This window comes from Lepisma saccharinum, chromosome 6, assembly GCF_977018435.1.
Source record: "Lepisma saccharinum chromosome 6, izLepSacc3.1, whole genome shotgun sequence".
NCBI classification, from domain to species: Eukaryota; Metazoa; Arthropoda; class Insecta; order Zygentoma; family Lepismatidae; genus Lepisma; species Lepisma saccharinum.
Genome location: NC_139234.1, coordinates 75,273,222 through 75,297,821, shown reverse-complemented (window position 1 = coordinate 75,297,821; position 24,600 = coordinate 75,273,222). Strand labels below are relative to the sequence as shown.

Here is a 24,600-nt window from a genome sequence, read left to right as displayed (position 1 = left end):
CTTAGTAAGTTTTTGTTTTTATTGTTGATGATTTCAGCTGATCAGTATACCATTTTGCAGTTTAAATAGGTTTTACTTTTGTATTTGAAAGTGTTTCATGTAATAAAAAACATTACATTACATTAATGATCTTTCTTAGAGATTTTTCTGCTGCCTAAGAAATATATATGCTATTCATATGGTAAGAGTTTTTTTGCATGCATTAGTTTCATTTCTAGGATTTATTATCATTGCACACCGAGAGGTCAATAATGTTCCTTGATTCAGAAGAATATGTGTATACGTACAAACCACTCGATAGTTGTAATTGCTACAATCACATAAAATTGGTACAATTATATTAGCATAAATGAAACGTCAATTTGAATGAACGACATTATTTAAGTAAGGCACAACAACAAATTCTTCTACCCCTCCCTTAAAAAAAACAATGGTAGAAGTTCGACAAGGCAAGTGTAGGAGGCGCCAAAATTTATTCTCGCCCCGGGCACAGACATCTCTAGCTACGGCTCTGCTAGTGGCTAGAGAATTCTTTGTTATATTGCTGTTATACTGTTAGCGAAAACTCCTATAAAGGATTTAATATAAATATATGTCATTACTTTCAGCCAAATTAGATTGTTATCCATGCTTTCATATCTCTTTTGATGTCTTAAATATTATCTTTCACAGGCATACAAGTTTCAACTTTCTAATACAGGATATTGACGAATTGAGTTTTATTTCACAAGAATGGAGAGAAACGGCATTTGCATCAACCTAGTTACAGCAGTGTCTGAGATTTTGAAAGTTTAACAAGCAAATCTCTGTTGAAAGTACTGCAGATATAGTGTATGCTTGTTCTGTAATTTGTTTGTGATTATTCCCTCAATGTTTACTCATGAACTATAACATCCAAAGCAAGAAAGTAAAACTTCAATACTTGTAAACATCACACTAGCATAAACTTAACACTACGAATAATGTTAAAAACTACACCATTGTGCAATTACTGAATAAGTAATAATACCTCATTAAAATTCTTGCCCAATTATTACTAACACCCTGTGAGACAACACAAAATAGTTTTCTTCTTTCTCATTATTGTATTTGCATTGTCTTATTTTATGTCGCTTTTCTTCCATTTCTCGCTATTTGCAAGGGTGACCGTGAAACGATGATCATGTAATTTGTGAGCGAACACTCAGGCTCAATACTTCGAGAGCCCAGGGTTCCCGACGTGGTGGGGGGGGGGGGGGGGGTGAGTTGTCAAAAGCCCCTTATGCAAAACATACCTGCCGATTAGTTTGTTTTTTTCTTGGGGCTGAAAGTAAATAATAAAATACAAGAATTAAATTAACCTACAGTGGCGTAGGAACGGGGGGGGGGGTTTACAAGGTTATATTGTACAGCCTAATTTTTTTGGAGGGGATACAGTACCGCAAATCCGTATATCCAATTAGTACCCCATGTTTCCCCCTAAAATAATTTTACAGCACAAGGTGCTTCTGTCAATATAACCTATTTTCTAATAGCTCAAAACAAGAATATTACATTGTTTTCAAATATTATCTTCCTTTTGAATATCATTCAAACCACTGTGAACATATTCTACTACATTGTGGGGCTAGTTTGCTTAATTTGTGCTCTTGGAAATATTTTAAAGAAGATGGTAATTGTTTAAAAAGAGTGTGAAACGACAGAATAAGATAAAGGGAGGAGGTACACTTCTTTCTAAAGATGTATTCGATAAATTGAATCTGTTTCAGAAAGGTATACGATTACCTTATTTCTCGATTTTTCAAATAAAAAAGTGGGGTTTTCCTAAACTAATTACATCCACAATTGTCAGTTGTGGTAATTTTTACGACCAATAAAATTATAAAATTACATAAGAGTGTGTATAAGTGTGTAAAGGTTGAATTTTGTACCCTCGCTCAAATGCAAAACGTTCCTGCGCCACTGTTAACCTACATATGTGTGTGCGGGGAGGGTGTATGTGTGTGTATGTGTAAGACACGCATACATTCTTGTACTTGCACAGAGGCATTTCACCTACTGTGTCATTTCCCTCTTTCATATGTGTTTCCCCTAATCTCGATATTCCTTTGTTTCGTGACATTCTCTTTATCTCTCTGGGCTTCCCCGAATGCGCAGTGGTAGCGTGAGTGATTTACTAGTGCACTACGATGCCAGGTAGGTGCCCTGTGTTCGCATTACGACTTAGGCATGGATGTCCTTTGTGAGTTTCACTTCATCATATCATCACTCATCGTCACAATTAGACAAAAGCGACATAAAAAGCGAGATAAAATAACTTAATTCAATTAAAGGTAATCACCGTGAAGCTTTAGAATTAGCTTATTAGTGACGTACTTTTTTTTCTTCTTATATACTGAATGTTATTTGGTGTGGTTTTTCGTTCATCAAATTTTCTTTTCTGGTAATATGATTGTGAATTTAGTAACTGAAGCAACTCAAATAAGAGATGTAAATAAAAAAGGTTTCGTAAGAAATTCTTACTCTTCTCTGTATTTTATGTTTGGATATGTGTAACTATGGGATAATGATCTGATTGATTAATTGCATTATCTACTTCAACCTGTTGAGTACTTCTGTAATCTACTTCAAAGTATGTTATGCGTAAATCATCAATCATGTTTTTACTGCAGAATACATAGTCAACTACACTTTGACCATTTTCAGTTTCGAATGTAAATCTTCCAATTCTGTCCCCGTGGTACTTTCCATTTAGTATCTCAAGATCAAGAACTCTGAATAGTGCAAAGTGGAGCATGTTTCCCATCGCATTACATGTCACGTCTTGACTATTTCTTCTGTCCCCTCTCGTAGAATGGAAGTTCAAATTTCCGATTCTGGCATTCATATCTCCTACAATCAAAATGTTTGCATCTCGATCTCTCGCTCTTATATTCTCCACTGTTGTCTTTATTTTATTAAAGAAATCAGAATCTAAGTATGGACTGCTTGGGTGCCTATAAACGCTAACAAGATATACATCGAATGTATTGTTCATTCGCAGCTTCAGACAAAGAATTGCACATGAATTTGTTTCTATCTCATGGAGTTGTTGGACGCAGTCTTCCTTATAATAAATGGCTAACCCACCGGGAAGCCTGCCTCCAGTTGTTCTATTCTCTTCATTATCACTTGATTCTCCCTCACTGTGTTCACTTGATTCTCCCGTGCTACTATCACTTGATTCTTCCGTGCTGCTATCACTTGATTCTCCCGTGCTACTATCACTTGATTCATTAAGGTTATCTTGTACTGATCTTATCACTCTAGGAGTCGCCTTGAATCTTGCTCTATAACCATCTATCATAACATTTGCTTCATTTTCACCCAACCATGTTTCACATAAACATATCACATGGAACTTTTGCATGTACTGTTGAAATCCCTCATCATTAATTTTATTTGAAAGTCCATTGACATTCCATGAGAGAATTTTTATTTCGGTGCCTGCTCTTTGACCAAACTCACCAACATTAAGTCGGAAATACCGTTTACTTTCACTTTCTTCCCAGTAAGGTTCACGTGCGCGCTTCATCACTTTTTCAATTTTTCATTGGTCTTTTCTTCTACATTGTAGACTTGCAGGAAAGAGTTCTTCAAGGTATTGCAGTTCTTCTATTCTTTCATTTTTCCATTCCAATTTTCGTATCACTTGCATCACTTGCATCATCAATTATGAATTTTTTTCGCAAAATTTCATACTGAAGTATTCAAGATGCCAGGGGATAATTTTATATGAACTGCAAATAGAAGAAAATATTATTTAATACATAATATTATGTGTTGAAAATTACTACAAAGCGCCTCGTAAATAGCAACTAATATAAATACAAGATTTTTCAATAAAATGTGAATTTCGACAAACATGTTTATTCATGAAACCTTGTAATTGTTATCCCCATTTGCCTTGTTTTATTCCTTTCTATTGGCAACTAAGTTCCCGCCGTTTTTTTTAATTGGAAAAATCTCTATGACATTAAATACGTTTGGCACGAAGGTGTACATCATGCGAAAGAGAATATATTGTTCTACCTAAATTTATGTTTCTTTGTTACTAAGACACATTTTCTTGTTATTTACAGATCATTAAAATGGAATGTCAAGTTGAGAAGAATGAGCATTTTCGACACCTCCTCCTTTTTGCCTTTAATCAAGATTCTAAGGCCGCAGAAGCTGCTCGCAACATTTGTGCTGGGTATGGAGTGGGTGCTATAGCTGAAAGAACCGCCCGTGATTGGTATGCGAAGATCAAAAAAGTAAATTTTGACCTCAAAGACGCATCTCGTTCTGGCCGCCCAGTTGAGTTCGATGAAGAGCGATTGAACCATCTGTTGCATGAAAATCCACGTAAAACAACAAGGGAACTGGCAGAGACAATGGGTTGCTCCCACACTACTGTAGAGAAGCATCTTCACTCGATGGGAAAGGTTCAGAAGTGTGGAGCATGGGTGCCTCACACTTTAAGTGTCACCAACAAAAATCAACGAGCCACAATCTCCGCTGGTTTGCTTGCTCGGCACCGTGCAACCCATGGACACAAGGAACGATTTCTTCACCGAATCGTTACTGACGATGAAAAATGGTGCCTTTACATGAATATGAAGCGGCGTAAGGAATGGCTGAGCCCCGGGAAACAAGCGACCCCACGCGCGAAGCAGGAACTTCATCCGCGTAAAACGATGTTGTGCGTATGGTGGGACTGGGAAGGGATTCTCCATTTCGAATTGCTTGAAAGGAACCAAACGATCAACGCGGAACTCTATGTGCAACAAATGGAACGACTCAACACGGCTATTCAAGAGAAAAGACCGAATCGGCAGCATGGTGTTCTTTTGCTGCACGACAACGCCCGCCCTCATATCGCCAATATGACCAAGGACGCCATTCAAGCTCATGGTTGGGAAGTGCTGCCACACCCACCATACTCTCCAGATTTGGCACCAACGGATTTTCACCTCTTTCGATCTCTTTCAAATGCTATGTGGGGAGTTTCGTTCAATACTGATGCAGAATTGAGAGCTTGGTTGGATGACTTTTTCGAGTCTAAACCACGTGATTTCTACCGACGAGGTATTGAAATCCTTGTTGAACTTTGGCAAAACGTTGTAAACAACACAGGAGAATACATTATTGATTAACTACTTGTATCTGTTTATTAAAAACTAACCTTTCAACACCTTCCTTAAAAAACGGCGGGAACTTAGTTGCCAACCCTTAGTAAAAGATAGACGTTAATATTTCAAACTCGTTTCATGTTATTTTCGAGCTGATAATAGTGACTATAAATAGCTAATTGTAGAAGTAGTAGTACCTATTTGGCATGGAGTCTGAACATAAGAAATTCATTTTTTGGTACTTTTTCTTATTCCTTTTATTTCCCAGCAAGAGCGCGTCCCTTCATCATTTTCATCTAAATACGATAAATCACCTTGGCGAATCGCCACAACTAACCAAAAATGAGAAAACACAATAGAATACAGAAAATATAAGTTAATATTGTCCGTCACCGAATTTATTGCTCAATTCGACCATCAAACTTCCTGTGTACTCGATGCCCCCCGCACTCCTGCATCAAAGTATCCTCTTAACTACGGTGATGATACACTGCATCCGTGTATTTATACTAGTATAATTATATTGGCATAAAAATATATTTTAGGTTCGCAGTGATGGGTAAACCCAACTTATGACACACAGAACAGCTGAAAGAATAATGTGAAAACCTCACATGCGATCGGGGAGATCATTAATTTCAGATGAAATTCATGGTTTGGAAATAAATTTATTAAAATTTTGTTACTCCACACCAAACTCACACAGAGCACAGTCGTCCTATTAAATTTTGCGCTTTATACGTTTCATAATAATAATAATAATACGCATGATGATCATAATAATAATAATATGATGATGAACGTTAATTTAAATTTTTATTTTATTATTTACTTTGAGCCTCAATAAATTAAAATAAATCAGTTCTTGGGTCTCACCGCGGCTCAAAAGATTTAGCATAAGTAATATAATTGTATTAGATAAAAAAAAAATAATTCAAAATGCGAAAATGGGAATCTCTGAATCACCCTCTTCCATCCTACATTTTCTTCAATTCCCATTATGATGCATAACCTAGATTTGTAAAAAAATCGGAGAGCATCACAGAGTAAGTCAACGAAGTAACTGGTTTTCTTGTTTTAAATCAGACTTGTAAACCGACGTAATTTGTGTAAACTAAGTGATGGCGATTCACTTCCTCGACTTCCAAGACTGTCTGTCTTGTATTTTGAAAGTAGCCACCCACTGAAGGAATGAATGCACTTCCCTGAGTTTCCAAGGTCTTTGCGTGGACAAAACATAAACCAGATGTCAAAGCAAGATAAGTTTACAAATTGCGGTGTGAAACCCTCCCCCTCCTCCGCTCCGAGCGGCACATGACCGGTGCCGCAGATGGGAGAATACACATTCAGAGGGTTGCTTGTCCAGAAGCGACAGCAGCGCCATAAGCAGAAAATCGTCGAACTTTCAGAAGACGTGGGAACTAAATACTTGTCTTTTTTGTAATAAAATTATGTAATTTCTGTTGAAGATATTGTGCAAACGCTTGGAATTATCTATATAAATTCAATACACTAAGATGCACAATATTGAACCTAAGTGGTAAAATGGTTTAAAACACTTCAAATGCCCCATTTAAAGCTGCTTTCACATCCAATTAATGCTGCATTTCCAATTTTTGTACGCCAAACTAGAATCCCAAATCGATTTTTTATTCGTTACATCACTTCGTGTATTCTTCTAGAAAAGCCTTGCAGAGTATCACCGAAATTGGAGGCATATGTTAGGAGATTTTGACAATAGAAGGAGAATAGTGTTGCCCACGAGACGAGATTTTGGCCTGTCTCGTCTCGTGGAGTCTCGTGGAAATGCTGTCTCGTCTCGAAAATATTCGTTTGTCTTATGGCACATGGTCAATCTTGTCTCGTCTCGAATTTTTAAAAGCCTGTCCCGTCTCGTCCCGTGGGCAACACTAAAGGAGAAGCAGTTTTCAGCTGTTGAGAGAAACATCCAGCCGAGGCTTAAGCGAAAACTAGTAGCAGCAGTACCACACAACTAATCCATGCCCAACTGGATAATCCAGGAGGAAATCTAGCCTCATGTGATTCAGGCATAAGGTAGTGAGAATACTTGTCCCTTTACCACTAAATGGAGCGAGAATGTTCCCAGAGGCGAAGCGATAATGTTCACCCCTCTGTTCTCTAAGAGGGGAAAATGAACGAGACTTCATCTCCATTTAAAATTAGAACTAAATAAATGAAAATAAAATAATAATAGAGGCGAGAGTAATATTAACCTCTGAAGCGAAAATACATTTTAAGTAAACTTAGCTCTTAAAAAATAAGAAAGAAGCTGAGATAAACATAAAACTCTATAATTAATTAAACTAAAGTAATGAAATGAAAGTACTGAAAGGGGAAAATAGTTTGTTAGAAATTGAAATATTGAAAAAGGCTATACATATGTTCTTACCGTCACTTAGAAGAACACTTGAAATCCTGAAGTACACTGTTGGTGGATTTCTGCGAAAGTAAACGTTGCCAAAAATTGTATCTCAGGATCGGAAAACTGATGATACTATCCTATAATTTAAAAGAGTAGAAAAGTGAAATTAATAGCCTTAAAAAAATACCAAATTTCTGTCTTCTTTCAAGATAAGTCTAAGAAATATAATACCATTTTCAAATGTGTTTGAGTAATTTTCTATATGTTTGGTGTGATTGAAAATCATTCTCTTTTTAAAATTTCATATTAAAAATAAGAATTAAGATGTTAATATAAAATTTTAAAAGCAAATAGAATTGTTGTAGCTTGGAAACTGTGTAAATTAATTTCATTTTATTTTCTTGCTTTATACCATCACCTAAAATCATTTTATATATCTTTTATGCTTCATAACACAGCAAAAAATTTGTACATGAGAACGTAAAATATAATAGAAATATATGTCTACAAATTAAGTATTAGCTAACTTGTTACACTAAGAAAAAAAACACTTTTAAAAATATATACCGCGCTCGACCATCAAGAAAAGCTGTCAAAAATTGTGTGCAATCCTCCCCAGAGTAAAAACATAAGAAACATTATTGAATATTTACAAGCATATCTTATAACATGTCAATTAATTTAAATATGCCTAGTTTTTTCCCTCTAGTAACACATTAAAGTATGTAAACTGCTAGTAATCCATTTTCAGTACATTAAAATACACATAGAAGTGCATCAAAGAGTGCATTTATCAACTTCTGTTCCATGTCATGCACTAAATAACCATGCTCATTTCAAAGAAATAGAAATTCACTTTCTCTCTGTAGAATTAAGGTATTTTCAAGTTTGCGTGCAATGATAAGCATTAATATCCAAGTTATTCAATTTTTCTCAAAATTAGTGATAAATAAATAAAACCAATACATTTATATATAAGATACAAATAAATGAATAAGATATAACAAATGTGTGTTTCTTTCTGATAATGTATGTGATTAGTTACTGTATGAAAACCTATCTGCACATATTTGAGCTACTTCTCTATCATCTTATTCCCCATAAGTGAATACGAAACAAAATATATCTTAAAAATGTAACAATCTTTCTTTTAAAACAAATTTAATTAAGAGGAAATTCCACAATTTCTAAAACAGGTCTATCAACTAACCAGATTTCGCATTTATAGTTCACATAGGGGTGAGTACCCTCACCCTGCCTTAGGGAGGGTTTCTCCTCCTCCCAACTTTGGGGAGTTCTTTTCTTTCCGTTTGGAAAAAAGAAAAGGAGCGAGAATCGTCGTCCTAGGAAGCATCTCCTACCTTTGTGGATCGCTCTTAGGAGCATTTTTTTGTTTGCTTTAAGGAACAGAGAGGGTGCTTTTTTCCCTCAAGAGAAAATAAGAATTAATTAAGCCTCAAAATAAGAAAGAGGCAGAGAGAAACATAAAAGTAGAAAAATTATTAAACATATTTTCCATAACTAGGCTACATTAGTGAAAGAGGAGAAGAATTGAAGACTAAAATTGGTAAACGCTGTAAGTGCCACAATAATTCAAACACCGTTCTCTACGTTAAACTGTGAAATGTGCCATGCTTTATAATGTGGTAAACGTGAAATGTGGCTGGTAGCCCTTTAAGTAGATCAAAGGGCGTGTAAAGAGGTCACTAGTGTGCACGTTCATACGGGCTGATGTGCGGAACGATGCGATTTCCAAACACCTTCGCTTTCGGCACTTACAACGTTTACCACTTTTAGTCCTCAATTTGTTAGAAATTGAAAGATTTAAAAAGTTGTACAAATTTTCTTACTACGATGTACATGTAGATTTAGACCAAGTACTACCCCAACTAAGAGGACTAGTTGAAATCATCAAAGAAACTATTAGTGAACTTCAGGGATGGTCACAGCTGCCGAAAATGTACAAGTATTGAAAAATTCACTATACAGTCCTATACAAAGACAATGAAAGCATAAAATTAATACCATTTTATAAACACACATTTCTTGTTTGTTTTCAAGATAACGTGCAATACCATTTTGAAATGTGTGTGTGTTTATAGGGTCAAAGTGACGAGCTCTCATTCTATAATTTTACATTGAAAATTTAACGTAGCGAGGTTAATCAGTTTCGGGGGGGGGTCAAATCTGAAATTTGTTCTTATGAAAATATTACCAGAAACTAGAGCTGAACAATACCTATATATATAAAATTTGCTACATATACACAGAGCACAGGAATATAAAACTACTACGAAGTATGTGTGGTTTGTGTGTGTGCGTGTGTGTGTGTGTGTGTGTGTGTCCCGGTATATATGTATACATGACCTTCCCGATTGCGCAGGGGTAACGTCGTCGCCCTGTAATCAAGGGGTCCCTGGTGGAGGCACATTGATCAGTAGTTCAGATCCCACTTTAAAATGTAGATTCAGTCCCGATTAGCCCATCCGTGCATAAAGTGGACTTAAAACAACAATTCATTTCAATATGTAGTCAAGGGGTCCCTGGTTCGATACCTGGTGGAGGCACATAACGGTTCGGATCCCACTTTAAACTGTAGGTCCAATCCCGATTATCCTTATTGTGCATAAAGTGAACTTAAAATACCAAATCAATCAATCAACCAAACAATTCAATATGCATTATCTTTTTAAAATAAGAACGATATAATTTAACAATGAAATAAATTAATAACTATTTCAGATACAACAAAATGTTTTATATTATTTTCAAGTCTAGTTTATTAAATTATGTTTTGAATAACACATAACATCATTTAAGTGTTCACATCGACTTCGTGTACACGAGTGAATTCGATGAACCCAATTTTCGATGACTTTGTGCAATAACTCGGGCCAAATGTCACGAATGCAGCGTTCGATGTTCAATCTTAATGCATCAAGGGTTCGTGGTCTGTTTTCATAGACTATAGATTTCAAATAACCCCACAAAAAGCAATCTAAAGGAGTTAAATCACAACTTGGAGGCCAACTAACAGTTGCATATCTTGAAATTATCATTTCACCAAACTGTTCTTGCAATACGTCGATAGTGGCACCGTCTTGTTGGAACCACATATCCTCCAAATCAATTTCATCTAAATTTGGCCACAAAATATCTGTTACCATCAATCTGTACCGCTCACCAGTCACTGTTACTGCATCTCCTACCTCGTTTTGGAAAAAAAATGAAGGTCCGATAATGCCACCGTGCCATAAACCACACCATACAGTGATCTTTTGCAGCTGCAAGGGCTTCTCGTGAATCTCTAGTGGATTGTTTTCACACCAAAAAAGACAATTTTGTTTGCTAACATATCCACTTAACCAGAAATGAGCTTCACCTGAGAAGATAATTTTTTGTCCAAAATTATGACCCGTTTCAAGTTCAATAGAACGTTTAATTTCATATTTTTTTGGATAATAACCAAACGTTCTTGAAGCGTGTATTTAGCCATGATGAATTGTTACAGTATACTAAACCACAAATGACACTTAGTGACAGTTATAACATTTGAACTTTGTTGCCAGTTCATTTCAAAATCATATCATTCTTATTGGAAAACCCTTTATATATAATTTTACAATGTATACAATAAACATCCGCATTAATTAGCCGTTTGAACACTAGAAATGCAATTTACAGTTTAACTAACCTATTTGTATGTTTTAGCTACTTCCCTATTGCTTTATTCACTTTAAGTGGGTTCGAAACAAAATAGAGTTTTAAAGGGCAACAATTAATCTTTTAAAACAACATAATTTCCAAGTGGAAATCTCAAGACTACGTATTTCAGTGCAGTAACAAACAGCAACAACTTACCTTGCATTCAGCAAACGAATAGGAAGACGTCCAAGATGGCGGTCCTCACCTTCTTGAAAAATAGTCTGTACTGTCCAGATATCCTGCCGCCTGTTTGTAATGTGGCAAGTAGTTCCTGATGTAAAATTTGTTGAAATTGAAAAGATGCGAACCGAAAACAGATTTAAGCGACTTTTTTAAACATCTAAACTTGTGACTATTGTTAAAAGTTATACTATAATGCTATTTTATGTTCTTTACCTTCAAAAATAACTGCTATGGAAGTTGTTTGCAATTGCATCTTTCAACAAGTAATCACTCCTACGTGGAACATGTACAGTGGCCGGAAATAACGGTTAGGCAGCGACACGAAACATGCAAACATATCATTACATTTTTTTTTATATCATCATGAGTATCTTGCATCATCTCTGGCGTCACATTCCGGATGCGACGTCGCAGATCAGGAAGATTACGAACTCTGTTTGGTACACTGAAGACCACAACGGACATTACTCCGCTTAATTTTTTCTGTGGGGTTTTGTAAAGCCTCAGGTGTTATAAAAACACGAGATCGTGACCTTCCTGATCTATATGACGTCCGCATTTATACTGCAATCCGGAATACGACACCAGAAATGCTGCACAACACATTCATTATATGGAGATAAATAAGGTGTGTATAGAAAACGCTTTGAGTTACTCTATAGCTGGAAGAAAACTGTATGGAAATATCTTAATAACTTACAAGTCATTATTTTTTCTTTGATTATACTTTTAAGCCGGACACACACACTATATATATATATATATATATATATATATATATATATATATATATATATCAACTTAGACTCCAACAGTATTTTGTAAGTGTTTTTGCAACATACGTTCCTCCGAATTAGCACCTTCAAGTCGCCCACTACGTTTTCGCGATAGGACGTTGATAGCTAACGCAATTCATTATTTTCTCCGAAATTAATTGCATGTTGCGAAGTTTTAAAATATAGATTTCCTCTAAAACTTTTCAAAATCATTTTCTAAATCTATGCTGCAATTTCCCACGTTCATGTGTCTTCATGCTTAGGTAAAAAAAGGGCTTAACCATTTTCATGCCGAGTGTTGCTCAATACACATTTGGGGTGTAAGGGGTGACCCTTTTCGAAGACACCAATTGTCAAACTTACTTCTACGTAGTACACTCTGGACTGAACTTTGCAGACTAACGAGGCTCTGGCGTTTGGACCCATGGCGAGTATAATCCTCCATGGACCTCGTGTTGTGTGCCTCCTTATGTGTTTGTGATCTACCTCATCTTATCATATCACAATTCATCCCCAGCTTAACAAATAGCCGAAACTGGCTAAAACGCGAAGTAAAATAAATCAATTCATTCAATACACATTTGCGCCATATTGTGCCATTATAGTTCGATTCGTCTGTGTTATATGTACGAAATAAAATAGCAATCATCTTTATGGTATGCACTGTTGTTTGCTAAATATGATATTGATACGGGTCTGTGTTTGCTTTTAATGGATTGTCTCGTGCATAGGCGCCGACTCCATGGGGCTTGGGGGTGCTCGAACCCCCCAATGTTAACGATGTGGGGGCAGAGCCCCCCAAATAATTTTGCTTAAGAGGATCTGATGTGTTATTTCGGTTCTCTTGTAAAGTTTACTCTGAATTGTGCCACATGAACTTAACTTTAAATACACATTTGAAATGTTCTAGACCATCAACTTTGGGGAGGGGCTATGACCTCCCAAAATGGCTCTCACATGACATTCAGAACGAGATCATTATATATTAGAGAGATCTGTTTTGCGCTCCGTGGTAGCAGACATTAAAAGTCGGGAATATTTTGCTATTATAGTTGACGAAACTTGTGACATATCCATCCGTGAACAATAGACATTTGCCATTCGTACTGTAAATGAATATTTTAATATTTTTGAGAAGTTCAAGGGCTTTTACGAGATTCCGAACACTGAAGCCAAAACTTTAAAAAGGGAGGGAGTGAGTGAGTCATTCATTAATTTATTTCAGTGATCAGAGCCCCCTCAATAATTTTGACAAGTCGGCGCCCCTGGTCTCGTGAATGGAATAGAGTACAAATGAACAAAAACATAGAATTGAAATATCTTGTAGTCAGTGCCGGATTTACAAATTTTAGGCCCTCCCGCAAAATATTACTAAAGGCCACATTCTATATACAAGTACATACTACACACATAGATATATATATTGAGGAAGGAACACTCACATAGAACACCCATGCCCAGGCCCGGATTCGAACACGGAACCCCCGTCGTAGCACGCTGTGCTAACCACTCCGCCCGGATGTCGGCATACCTCGGGAGAGCTAGATAGTAGAATAGAATAGAATAGAATAGAATTTATTTCCAGTATGAGCCTTTACAGCTATACATACCATACAAGTGAAAAAATTTTCGTGCTTTCCCTACACCCTTCCTCCTTTTTTAGTCTGCTTCCACCTTCACCACTGCTTGGGAGTTCACAAACACTATTTCATTTGAAATCTTTCCCTATACTTGCCCTGTTACCTGAGTGGTTCCTAAATTTTATCAAATTTATTTATTAATTTATTTATTTAGTACCCCTCCCCCCTTTCACACATGTTCGCTATCCCCACTGAGCTTCTTTGCTCTCTTTACCCAGGCGTAATGTAGGAAAGTTCCCAGATTCCTTATTTGCGCCTCCCCCCCTCTCGGTCTCTCCCTCCTAATAACGCTTGTCATTATATTCTCAATGTTATCTTCATTTATTTCCCTGATATATTTTTGTCTTTCTGGCTAGATAGTATTGTATTGTACTTTTCATACAGAAGTTTTGCAAAATCATGTGCACATGAAACGTTTTGATAAATCACATTTGAGAGGTTTTTTTTAAAGAGACTGCAATTCAGCTGAGAATGATGGAGCAATATCTGTTTCATTATATTTCTGTAATTGCTCTGGTTTTGCTATCAGTTCGCCATGTAATGGGTTGGCTATGCACTAGAGTTTAGGTAAGCTAATGAGGTTTCAGGACCCCTCAAAAGTAAAAAGCAATTTTGTTCCATCACTGGTTTTTCGTCCCTTGCTCCGCCGTATAGGACTTCTATGTAGTAAGACCCGTCTCATCTCTTAACTCTTATGTACGTACAGTAGAAACTCTACTCCTATAGTTCCACACTACAGATCTATAGGCCAGTCAACAAGGGATGCTTTTGGGGTCCAATAAGGAAAAAATCAGGGAAAGCTGGAACAAATTTTATTATCTTCATAAAAGAGTTCTTAACAACATACTAATTTTGCACCCCTCTACCACTCCGGACTTGGCCGCCATTTTGAAAAAATGGCGCCCAAAATCAGTTTTTTGTAAATATCTCGCTTGGAAAGCATTTTACAGAAAAAGAGACTTTGACAAAAATTAATCTATATAAAATTGAGGACTAAAAGTGGAAAACGTTGTAAGTGCCAAAATAGAAAGTGTTGGGAAATCGCATTGTTCCGCACATCAGCCGGTAAGAACGTTCACACTAGTGACCTCTTTACACGCCCTTTCAACTACTTAGAGGGTTACCAGCCACTTTTCACTTTTACCAGATTATAAAGCATGGCACATTTCACAGTGTAACGTGGAAAACGGTGTTTGAATTATTTTGGAACTTACAGCGTTTACCAATTTTAGTCTTCAATTCTCTGTTGGAAGCATCACCCCTTACACCCTACAATACATTATGTGACATGATATCTGTTCTGGGATCCAGAACAGAGGACATGAACCTCGTAAGTGGTATTTCATTATATGTACAATTTCTAACCATTAGTGTACCGTGAAAATATAACATTTACCATTATTGCACAGTTTCTGGTTTCGACTCTTGTCGAACATTTATCTGGATAGTGGAACCGGCATAATCGTGGAGTCACAGTTAATTCCGTTCTGGCTTTCCAGAGCGGTTCTGATATCTATAACAGTTGTCCATTACAAAGTATTTTCACCATAAACTCGGGAACCCGGGACCCCTTGATTACAATGCAATGACACACACTACCACTGCGCCACTGCGTCAACTATATAATTGCCATGATTTTTTGAAACAGCCTTCAGTTTTACTGATTTACTTGTTCTAAAGAATATAATAGTGAAAAATTTCTTTCTACACTATATTCTGTGCTATATATGTGATGCTAACCAGCAATTTTCTAGTTTACCTGTCTCCAATACATTCGCTGCTAAATATTTGTAAATAGGAACTGATACGTGCCTCGGTAACTGTGAATAATAGAGTTGTGTTCAAGGGAAACATGACCCAGTTGTCGCTTGACGCTTGTCGACGATTTCGAAACTCCGTCTGGCAACAGTGAGCTTCCGAGTGCGGCACAAGTTATCTGGCAACTTTTGTCAAAGTTCAAGATTCTCATTTTAAGTGGTGATTCTGAGTTCACGGTATGAAATTTGGATCTAGATTTAGAGTAAGAATTCCACAAACCACAATCAATGTAATCTATTAACATTTTAATTGAATTAGTTTTGTGGCGGATTGTAAAGTGTAGATTTCCGCAACTTACATAACAGGGCGTTGGCTTGGAAAGGTAGGTAATTTTGAACAGGTGTGCCCATTACCAAGGTCTATGGTGCGTCCCCCAGGTCATAATAAGCAGGCCCTAATCCCCCCCAAAAAATTGTTTGGGTGAATACGTAATAATTGAAGTTTATTTTAATACAAAAGCTGTTAAACATTCCATATTTTTAATATTGTTCAAATTTTCAAAATGGGGAAAGCTAGCACATGAATTAGTTATACAGGGTAATTGGTAATTCGACCTATTCCTGGAAAGGGGTAATACTAGAACACATTTGCAACAAATCTGACCCTATGCACAGGGGGTCGGAAATCAATGGGTTTCGAGTTATTGCACTGTGTAGATTTTATTGACATATTCTGACTTGCGACCAAAAAACTACTAATTGTGAAAAAAACTACTACACACTGGACACTTAATCGACACGTTGCTAACAGCTGACGAATGAGTGACTACTGGGAAAAAAATTCATGCACAAAATTCCCATACCCACAGAAAAAAACAGTCATTGGAGCACACGTCATGAAGAAATTTGGAAATTATCGTTTAAATGGAAGAGGATTACTCAAAAAATGGTAACACACTTAGCGTAAAAATTACGGAAAAAACTTCCTCGTTTTATAAGCTCTCCAAAACGATACAAATGCTGTCAACTGGCACACGGGTTTGGGGAAAAATCTGAATAAAAAGCGGAGAAGGCGCGTTGTAGACCTCTTTGTAAAGTGAAAAGAAGTTGTCTGTTGTGAGAAATAAAGGATCGAAAATGAGTGAAATTATAATGTTATTTACCATTCTCATGATTCCAGGTTGTCAGAATTAACTGTTAGAAAAACTACAAATCCTGTTAAAATTACCTCCCCCGGTTACGTATGCAAGCACGCAGCCTGCGGCGTATTTCAGACACAGTCATTCGCGTTAACACTCTGTCTCTTATGTATTGGGCGGCTATCACAATTCTCTCTCTCAACTCTTCTTGGGAATCCACTGGTGTACTGTAAACTAACTCTTTCATGTGACACCAAATGCAAAAGTCGCATGGCGTCAAATCCGGACTCCTCGCCGGCCAGGGTTTCCAATCCATTGCATGGGATAATTGTCGTCCAGCCACTGTCGCACACCCCGGAAATAGTGGGCTGGACATCCATCATGTTGGTAAATCATACCCCATCTTGTTTCGAGCGGCACATTCTCCAGCAGCGTCGTCAATTCTTCCCTTAGGAAGTTTTCGTAGGTAATGCCGTTTAGGTTTTGTGGCGGAAAGAATGGCCCGATCACATGATTGTGGATGATTCCCATCCACACATTTAGTGAGAATTTTCTCTGGTGAGCCTTTTCTTTAGATTTTCTTGGTCTATGGCCCTTAGGGGCCCAAAAATGCGCATTATGAAAATTCGTAATACCATCGCGGTCGAATTTGGATTCGTCCGTCCACAGAATTCTTGTCAGGAGATGGAGGTCTTCAGTGTCGGTATGTAGTAAAAATCGAAAAAAAAATCCATCCTTCTGACAGGATCTCCCACCTCAATAGCATGCGACTTTTACATTTGGTGAAAAACTACTACACGTGCAATTTTGGACTAGTGGCACATTGTACATATTCCACAATTATGATTCATTTCGTGTGCGAGCTAAGTTATTCAAGTTCCAGATATTTATTGCACTAACAAAGAAATAAATGCAAATATCTATGTACAATCGTTGTGTGAAGTTACAGTCTATGTTTAAAGAAAAATGATATATCGCAGGAAGAAATATTGCAATAGACAAGTCATTACTGATATTTACTTCGTCATTATTCGAGTTTGGTAAATCATCCAATCAAATTTTTTATTTTAGTCTATCCTATTTAGTTGTTCGAAAGAATGACATTTATAAATATAACTCTCTATATTACTACTGTGAAGAAGAACGGATAAATGTCCCTGTGACTGTGAGAAATTGAACAAACATAACGTACTTTATCGCTTGACCCTTCTCGACTATTTCGAAACATCACTTAACAACAGTGAGTTTCCTACTACGGTACAAGTTACTTGGCAACTCAGTTGGGATTCCGGTATGGAACATAAATCTAAATGAAAGTGGAATAAATAGAAATAGTCTTACAGAACTATTAATTTCTCCTGGGAATTTCATTTAACGTTAATTGGAAGCTTTTAAAGATTTTGTTACGTGCTCGCATGAGTGGAACATACGGCGAAGGATTGAAATAACGAATAATAGATGGCAGCACGCGGAAGAAATATTAGGATCGGAGATTAAAGCAACAATGTGCATGGGAATTGAATGAAAGTGTTTAGGAATGCTGAAACTAATTGTATTTACCTAAACTTATGAACTTAACCTAATAATGGAGAAGGATGAAGGCGAAAGAAAGAAACTATCGCCATGTATACCATATGTGATTATATGTAGAAGTTAATGAAGTCAGAGAGTGATTACAATTTTGTAGCTCTATCGTTCTAGCAGGAACGAGTTTTTCCTGCTAAACATTTTGGTTGTTTCCCCGGTGTGGCGCATATATTGCAGACCCGGATCAAGGTCGAGCCCGGGACAGGTGGCGTCCCTTGATTAATCCATTTTTCTGCTTGTATTAGGCGGTGGCGCAGCAAGGCAGCGACCCGAAATACTATTATATTACTTTCGAGACAATTAGCCAAAAGAAGAAGAGGCTGGCAATCCAATGAAGAAAGTTGAATAGTTGAAGGAATTTGTATATAGAGGTTTGTAAATAAGAAATATATCCATTAGAAGAATAAGTATATATATGAAAAGGCCTATGAGTCCATAGAAGAAGAAGCCTATGGAATCTCATGTACGAAAAAATAAATATATATATATACATATTTAGAAGAACAAGCCTAATAGAAGTCCATTAGTATATTGAAGAAGTCTATTAGCTGATAGGAGAAGAAGCCTAATAGAAGTCCATTAGTATATAGAAGAAGAAGCCTATTAGCCAATAGAAGAAGAAGCCTAATAGAAGTTCAATAGTACATAGATGAAGTATATTAGCCAATAGAAGAAGTATATTAGGCAATAGAAGAAGAAGCCTAATAGAAGTTCAATAGTACATAGAAGAAGTCTATTAGCCAATAGAAGAAGAAGCCTAATAGAAGTCCATTAGTATACAGAAGAAGAAGCCAATTATCGAAGATTCTGTTGGGAATAGGAAGTAGTCTTCACATACCAATAACCCGATGTCAAGAAGAAGAAGAAGTCCTTCACATCTCCATAGCGAAGAAGATAAAACCTTCCAGTAGATACATTCCCATATACTTACAAGAAATATATATGTGATAAATAAACAAATAGACAGCTCCAAATGCAATCCTGTATATAAATTGAATATAGCCTGAAAAATTAAGAATATACGGTGCATTGTACCTTCTGTACTAGGTTAAGCAAGTTGTTTCCTTTCGTCTTTTCCTCAAATAAGTTATCATTCAGTTTTGGTAGCCCATAGTGTCTCATGCTTTACCCTGGCCTAAGCCGGACTGGTGTCACCCTCTACGGAACCCTAACAATTAACACAAAACGTAAGTTAGGAAGTGGCTTTACTTTCAATTTTTTTAAAAAATATAAATCTATGTTACTTAATGCATAAAGCATAAATTAATTGCATGAAACTTGAAATTAGAATAACATTAGTCAGCCAGCCAGCTAACAGTCCCAGCTCTATAAATTCCACCTTCCATCTATAGCCCTATGTATCGTCTAAATCTAAAGTAGATTTAGAGGGATCGGCGCTCAGGCTACGTGAGAGCCTGGTGTTATAAATAATGGCTGCGAGAGGTGCATTTGTAAGTGGGGGTACAGCTCTGGAGAGCACTTAAACAAGCAAAGGGGCTAGCCCTTGTGAAATAAGAACAACACTTAACTTCAGATTAAAACACTTCAATTGACTGGTCTCGCGGGGTTGTGAGAGAATGATAAACAAGGATTTAGGAACGTTCGTTACCTCCGGTGTTCTGTAGTTGAAGATCTCGTTGATTCGTAAATAAAACACTCCTAAAATAAACTTGGTAAAACACACTACTCGTACTCTTCGCTGTAACTCATTTTGTGTCGATCGATAATCCTACTTTAAGTCGGCGGTAACAACCATTCACGCCACAACTTTCTTAGTACATACAACTGCTAATACCGTGCGTTCATTTCGATCTTCAGCCGAGAGATCGGGAGAAGCGTGGCGGGCGGCGCTGACGGAGATGCCGACATTTGCAGCCTGTAATGCCCGCTTATCTTTATAGACATATGCATACATTCATATAAATATTGCAAAACGAGCACTAACCTGTGTTATAAGGGTACGGTTTTAATTTTAGTAGCTTAGTAGCTGTATGTGCTGATGATTTTGACACGTCCATCTCACGGCGTAGAGGTTTGTTTGGAGAACGTTCTAACGCTGCACCAATTTCATCGAGTTTTGCTTCGGTGAGAATCCGTCGTTTTTGCTGTGTTTTAAAATTAAACGATCCAGTTTCTCGTAATTTAAGGACAAGATGTCTAACCGTATCTCTATGTAGAGGTGAAACGCCTAGGAATTTCTGTACAAATTGCCTACACACGTCTCGACACGAGTCTGTTTTCACGTAAGTGTCATACATAAGAATTCTTTGTTCTAACGTGAACCTTGCAGCTGGCATTCCAATCGTCTCACTGACACAACACACACACACACTGCAATAACACAAACAAGTAACGGCAAGTAACCAAGAGTATCACTCTTGCGCACAGTACGAAATTAACACGCTCTTGGTTTACATCTGCTCGCCACTATATTCACAGCTCTGTCTTCATCTAGTCACGAAGGAACAAAAAACTCGAGCTCGGAGATTTCGGATTGCAAGGAAGCTCACGAAAACCATTGACTTTTAACGGTTTCGTCTGCAGCGTAATCTTGATACAGTGTTGCACGTTCGAAACCTCTAAACGATCGACACAAAACTCTTTCAAGGATATAAACTTAAGCAGGACGTTACTGGTCAAAACTATGATTAAAATGTTTCATTATCTGTGGCTCTTAACATAGTTTCTAAAGCGTATTTTTTGTGTATATAAGGGCAGAACTTGGATGAATTACAGATGATGAATTATAACACAGGTTAGCGCTCGTTTTGCAATATTTATATGAATGTATGCATATGTCCATAAAAATAAGCGGTCATTACAGGACACAAATGTCGGCATCTCCGTCAGCGCCGCCCGCCACGCTTCTCCCGATCTCTCGGCTGAAGATCGAAATGGACGCACGGTATATCTCCGAGACAACGACTGTGTACGCGATAAATTTCTGATAGCAACTGCGATGACAATGTTCTCCCGAACTATTTAACTGGAATTTGAACTTCAATCATTAAAACCGTTGACTAGATCGCGTCCCTTGCCATCGGCGATTTTGTGGATAACGCTGATTTACTCTATTTCATATTCTTCCAGCCTAATGCATTGTCAGCGGAGTTTTCCAACTCCACTGAAGGTCGCTGGCGTGATTTGCTTTTAAGAAGCTCTTTTCCAGCACAACACTTTAGTAGGACCCCTTTTATGACGTGAGTAGCTTATCGATTTATGACTCCCGGGGTCCTGGGATTGAGTCACGCCTACGGCGTGATACGGTATTGATTGCACTGTGGGATGCACGAGTGTTGCTCGGAAAATTGTCTGTATTATTTTCATTAATTTTTCTCTTGCATCCTACCTGTCACTAACGACTAAATATTTACGTATGCAGATTAGAGGTTGTCAGCAGCTTGTTTCACATTTTGTTTCTTTCTTTGTAGCTATCATTGAGTAAAATAAACAAAATAAACATGGTGATGGAATTTGCATGTAATACATATGCGTCGCACGCTACTTCAAGTATGTCATGGGCAGATTTAAACTACCGCCACATTGAGTTCAACGTACGCTATGTTCGCTACCTTATCTGCGTCTAGGAATGTTTAAGTCTCGGCTATTATTTTGAAATACGTATAACGCTGCAAAAAAATTAAGTTAATTGAAGAAGTGAAAAAGTGTCCAAATAAAGTATAAAATATGTGATAAAATATGATAACACTAATACGTATTCATTCGAAAATAGTGTTTGTAAAGTTGGCTATACCTTCACGTAATTGTCTTGTTACATGATGAAATTCACCAAACTTGTTTTCAAAGTTCACGTCTTGTTACCTATTTTCTTTTACGTTTAATCAGCGAAAGTATCATCACTATTCTCTCAGGACATATTGTCCAAAGAGAAGTGTCGAGTTTCGTACAAAATATAGCTTTCTATGAGGCCACTTGGTGTAGCGAACATAGCATACATGACCAACATACCAAACATAGTATAGCGCTCTCTCTTAAAGTGTCATTATTTTAAATCGCTTTAGAAATGCCAACTATCTTCCAATATTTTCGGTTAAGGGAAGTGCATCGTCAGATCTAAATACATTCTACATGCATAAAAAAGATTGACAACTGTTATAAGTACAGTATTAACCTACCCCCTCCCTGCCCTCCCGAGAAATCTGCAGTATTAGTTCAGTCAGCCTGAATATTACATTGCATTTATGATCAAAGTATCAACTCCAAATACTGCGCATTTGTTAAAATTCAATTTATACTATTAATTATAGTTAATTTGAACAGACGAAACATGATTCTACTTAACATGCACACTTCGTGCTTTCAGATCCTTAAATGTGCATATTGCATCATTGACGTTTCTGATTCTATTTACTCATTACCAGCAACACGTCATTTTGCATTATATTGTTAAGACCTCAGTTTGAGTCTAAACTTCAATAAAAAGTAGTGCCACACAGCGAGATGATTAGAGAGAGAATAGAATCAATATATTAAAGTAATACATGAATTTTATTTTGCTACGGATGAATTCTTGAGTTGTGGATCCGAAATTCACTGAATAATTTTTCACGATAGCTTAATGTAGACTTAAAAACTTAGAATAAACATAGATATAATTATTCTACGTAATTCTATTTTCAGGAAATCAATCATATATAATGATTTTTAAACGCCCATTCTTCTTTTTATCCGTTTGCCAATGGACTTACGCATTTGGATAAAACCTCTGTCACATACACCTCTGCACAGATGGATGATATATCATCATGTGTGGATGAAATTTTAATGACCTATTTTTACAACACATGATCATTAGCTTTCGTCCAGTATGAACGAGCTTTGGAACTGAATGACGTCAAAAGCAGAAGTCACCAGCTGCCGAAAATCAACTTCGCTTCGATGTCAGGAAATCGTATATTCTTGCAGTTGGGTCTCGACTGGATGTGGACAAGACATGAAACACACTTTGTAGTTTCTCCTCAGAGAGCTTCAAATATGCATACTATCATGCAAAGAATGTTCGCTCTAATGGTTTAGAAAGTGTATTCTAAATACTTGATAGTTGACCAACATGAGGTTGTAACACCAAACGAAGTCCGTGGTCTCGTATTTGCAGGTTTTCACATCAAACGTGTAATGAACGTTGTGGTTGTAATTCCGTCAAGACGGAATAGTTCCGGAACGAAGCAAGATAATTCTTTACTCCGTTATACTTATTTCCCCTATTCAAGTGATTCTTGCAACAACTTTTCAAAGGATACACTTGTCGACGTGTGGACAAATAATCGATCGCTTCGTCAACGGACAAAATCTGTACCCGTACAAAGCACAGAATGTACATGGTTGCAAGTTTTATATGACTGCTTTGCCAGTACCCTAGGTACGTGGCTCTGAAAACTGTACCTGATGGGGGAAAAGTTCTAACAGGAATAAATGGGAAACTGCTAACAACGTACGCTGATAAAATGAACTACACATTGGTACAAACGATGTGTACAACACATCACAGAATGTAGGTTTATATGTTGGAGCAAGAAGAGGATATGACGACTTGAAAGATATAATTGATTAAAACATTGAGGGAAGTTTAAAGTTTTCAGAATTATATCCCGTGCACTATACATAATTTGGTCCAATATGGGCAATATATTTGTGCCACTACGGTTTTTAGTGCAGAAAACCGGGCCTTACCCCACATGGATGAATATCATATTTACATATGAAAGTCCTTCTTGGGTTCTTATCACAATATGTTACTTTACAGTAGTTGTGTTTATTAATTACGCGCCTAATGCTTATCACCAAGCAAAGCAGCATTCTCTTGAATATTCTATTTTTCAAAATTTGTCCGTTCTTTTGGGAATTTCAGTACCACATGTATCAGATTTACGGGTATCTAGGCTTTACTTTTCGTGTCACTATTTTGCGCTTTAGTAATTAACACAGGCTACCAACACACTCCAAACTGGAACTCACTCTTTACTGGAACTCTACTCATTACAGGACCTAGGTATGGGGAACTAGAATTGTCTCAATATCCGGACGAAACTTTCCGTGGTACCTTCAAAAGACGAATTTCAACTTTTGGAATGAGAAAAGACACCAGAAGAATGGTGAGACAAAGGGGTGTCGCCATATTGAATTACATTAATTTCGCAGATGACTTCGCAATATATTTCAACCTGTTCGATGAATACGGGAACGTACCCGTCCACATGATGTCTGACGGAAAAAGGCAGATACCAGCGGTTTTTCACATGAGACGTGGATCTCTGTTCACTAAATCTTTCACACATGC

The 24,600-nt window shown here is 37.0% G+C and overlaps 1 protein-coding gene across 1 annotated transcript; it reads right to left on the bottom strand.

The window, feature by feature from the left end:
- Nucleotides 1–2,031: 2,031 nt before the first annotated feature.
- Nucleotides 2,032–11,459, bottom strand: LOC145989459 (uncharacterized). The gene is made up of 3 exons (XM_083124806.1): nt 11,377–11,459; nt 7,543–7,652; nt 2,032–3,758 (listed from the first exon to the last, which is right to left on the bottom strand). The coding sequence occupies exon 3, from the start codon at nt 3,551–3,553 to the stop codon at nt 2,516–2,518; it is 1,038 nt and encodes a 345-aa protein (XP_082980932.1). The 5' UTR covers nt 3,554–3,758; nt 7,543–7,652; nt 11,377–11,459; the 3' UTR covers nt 2,032–2,515.
- Nucleotides 11,460–24,600: the final 13,141 nt, after the last annotated feature.

Excerpts from the sequence above, each read along its gene's own strand:
- LOC145989459 (XM_083124806.1), bottom strand. The coding sequence starts at position 3,553 with ATGAAGCGCGCACGTGAACCTTACTGGGAAGAAAGTGAAAGTAAACGG.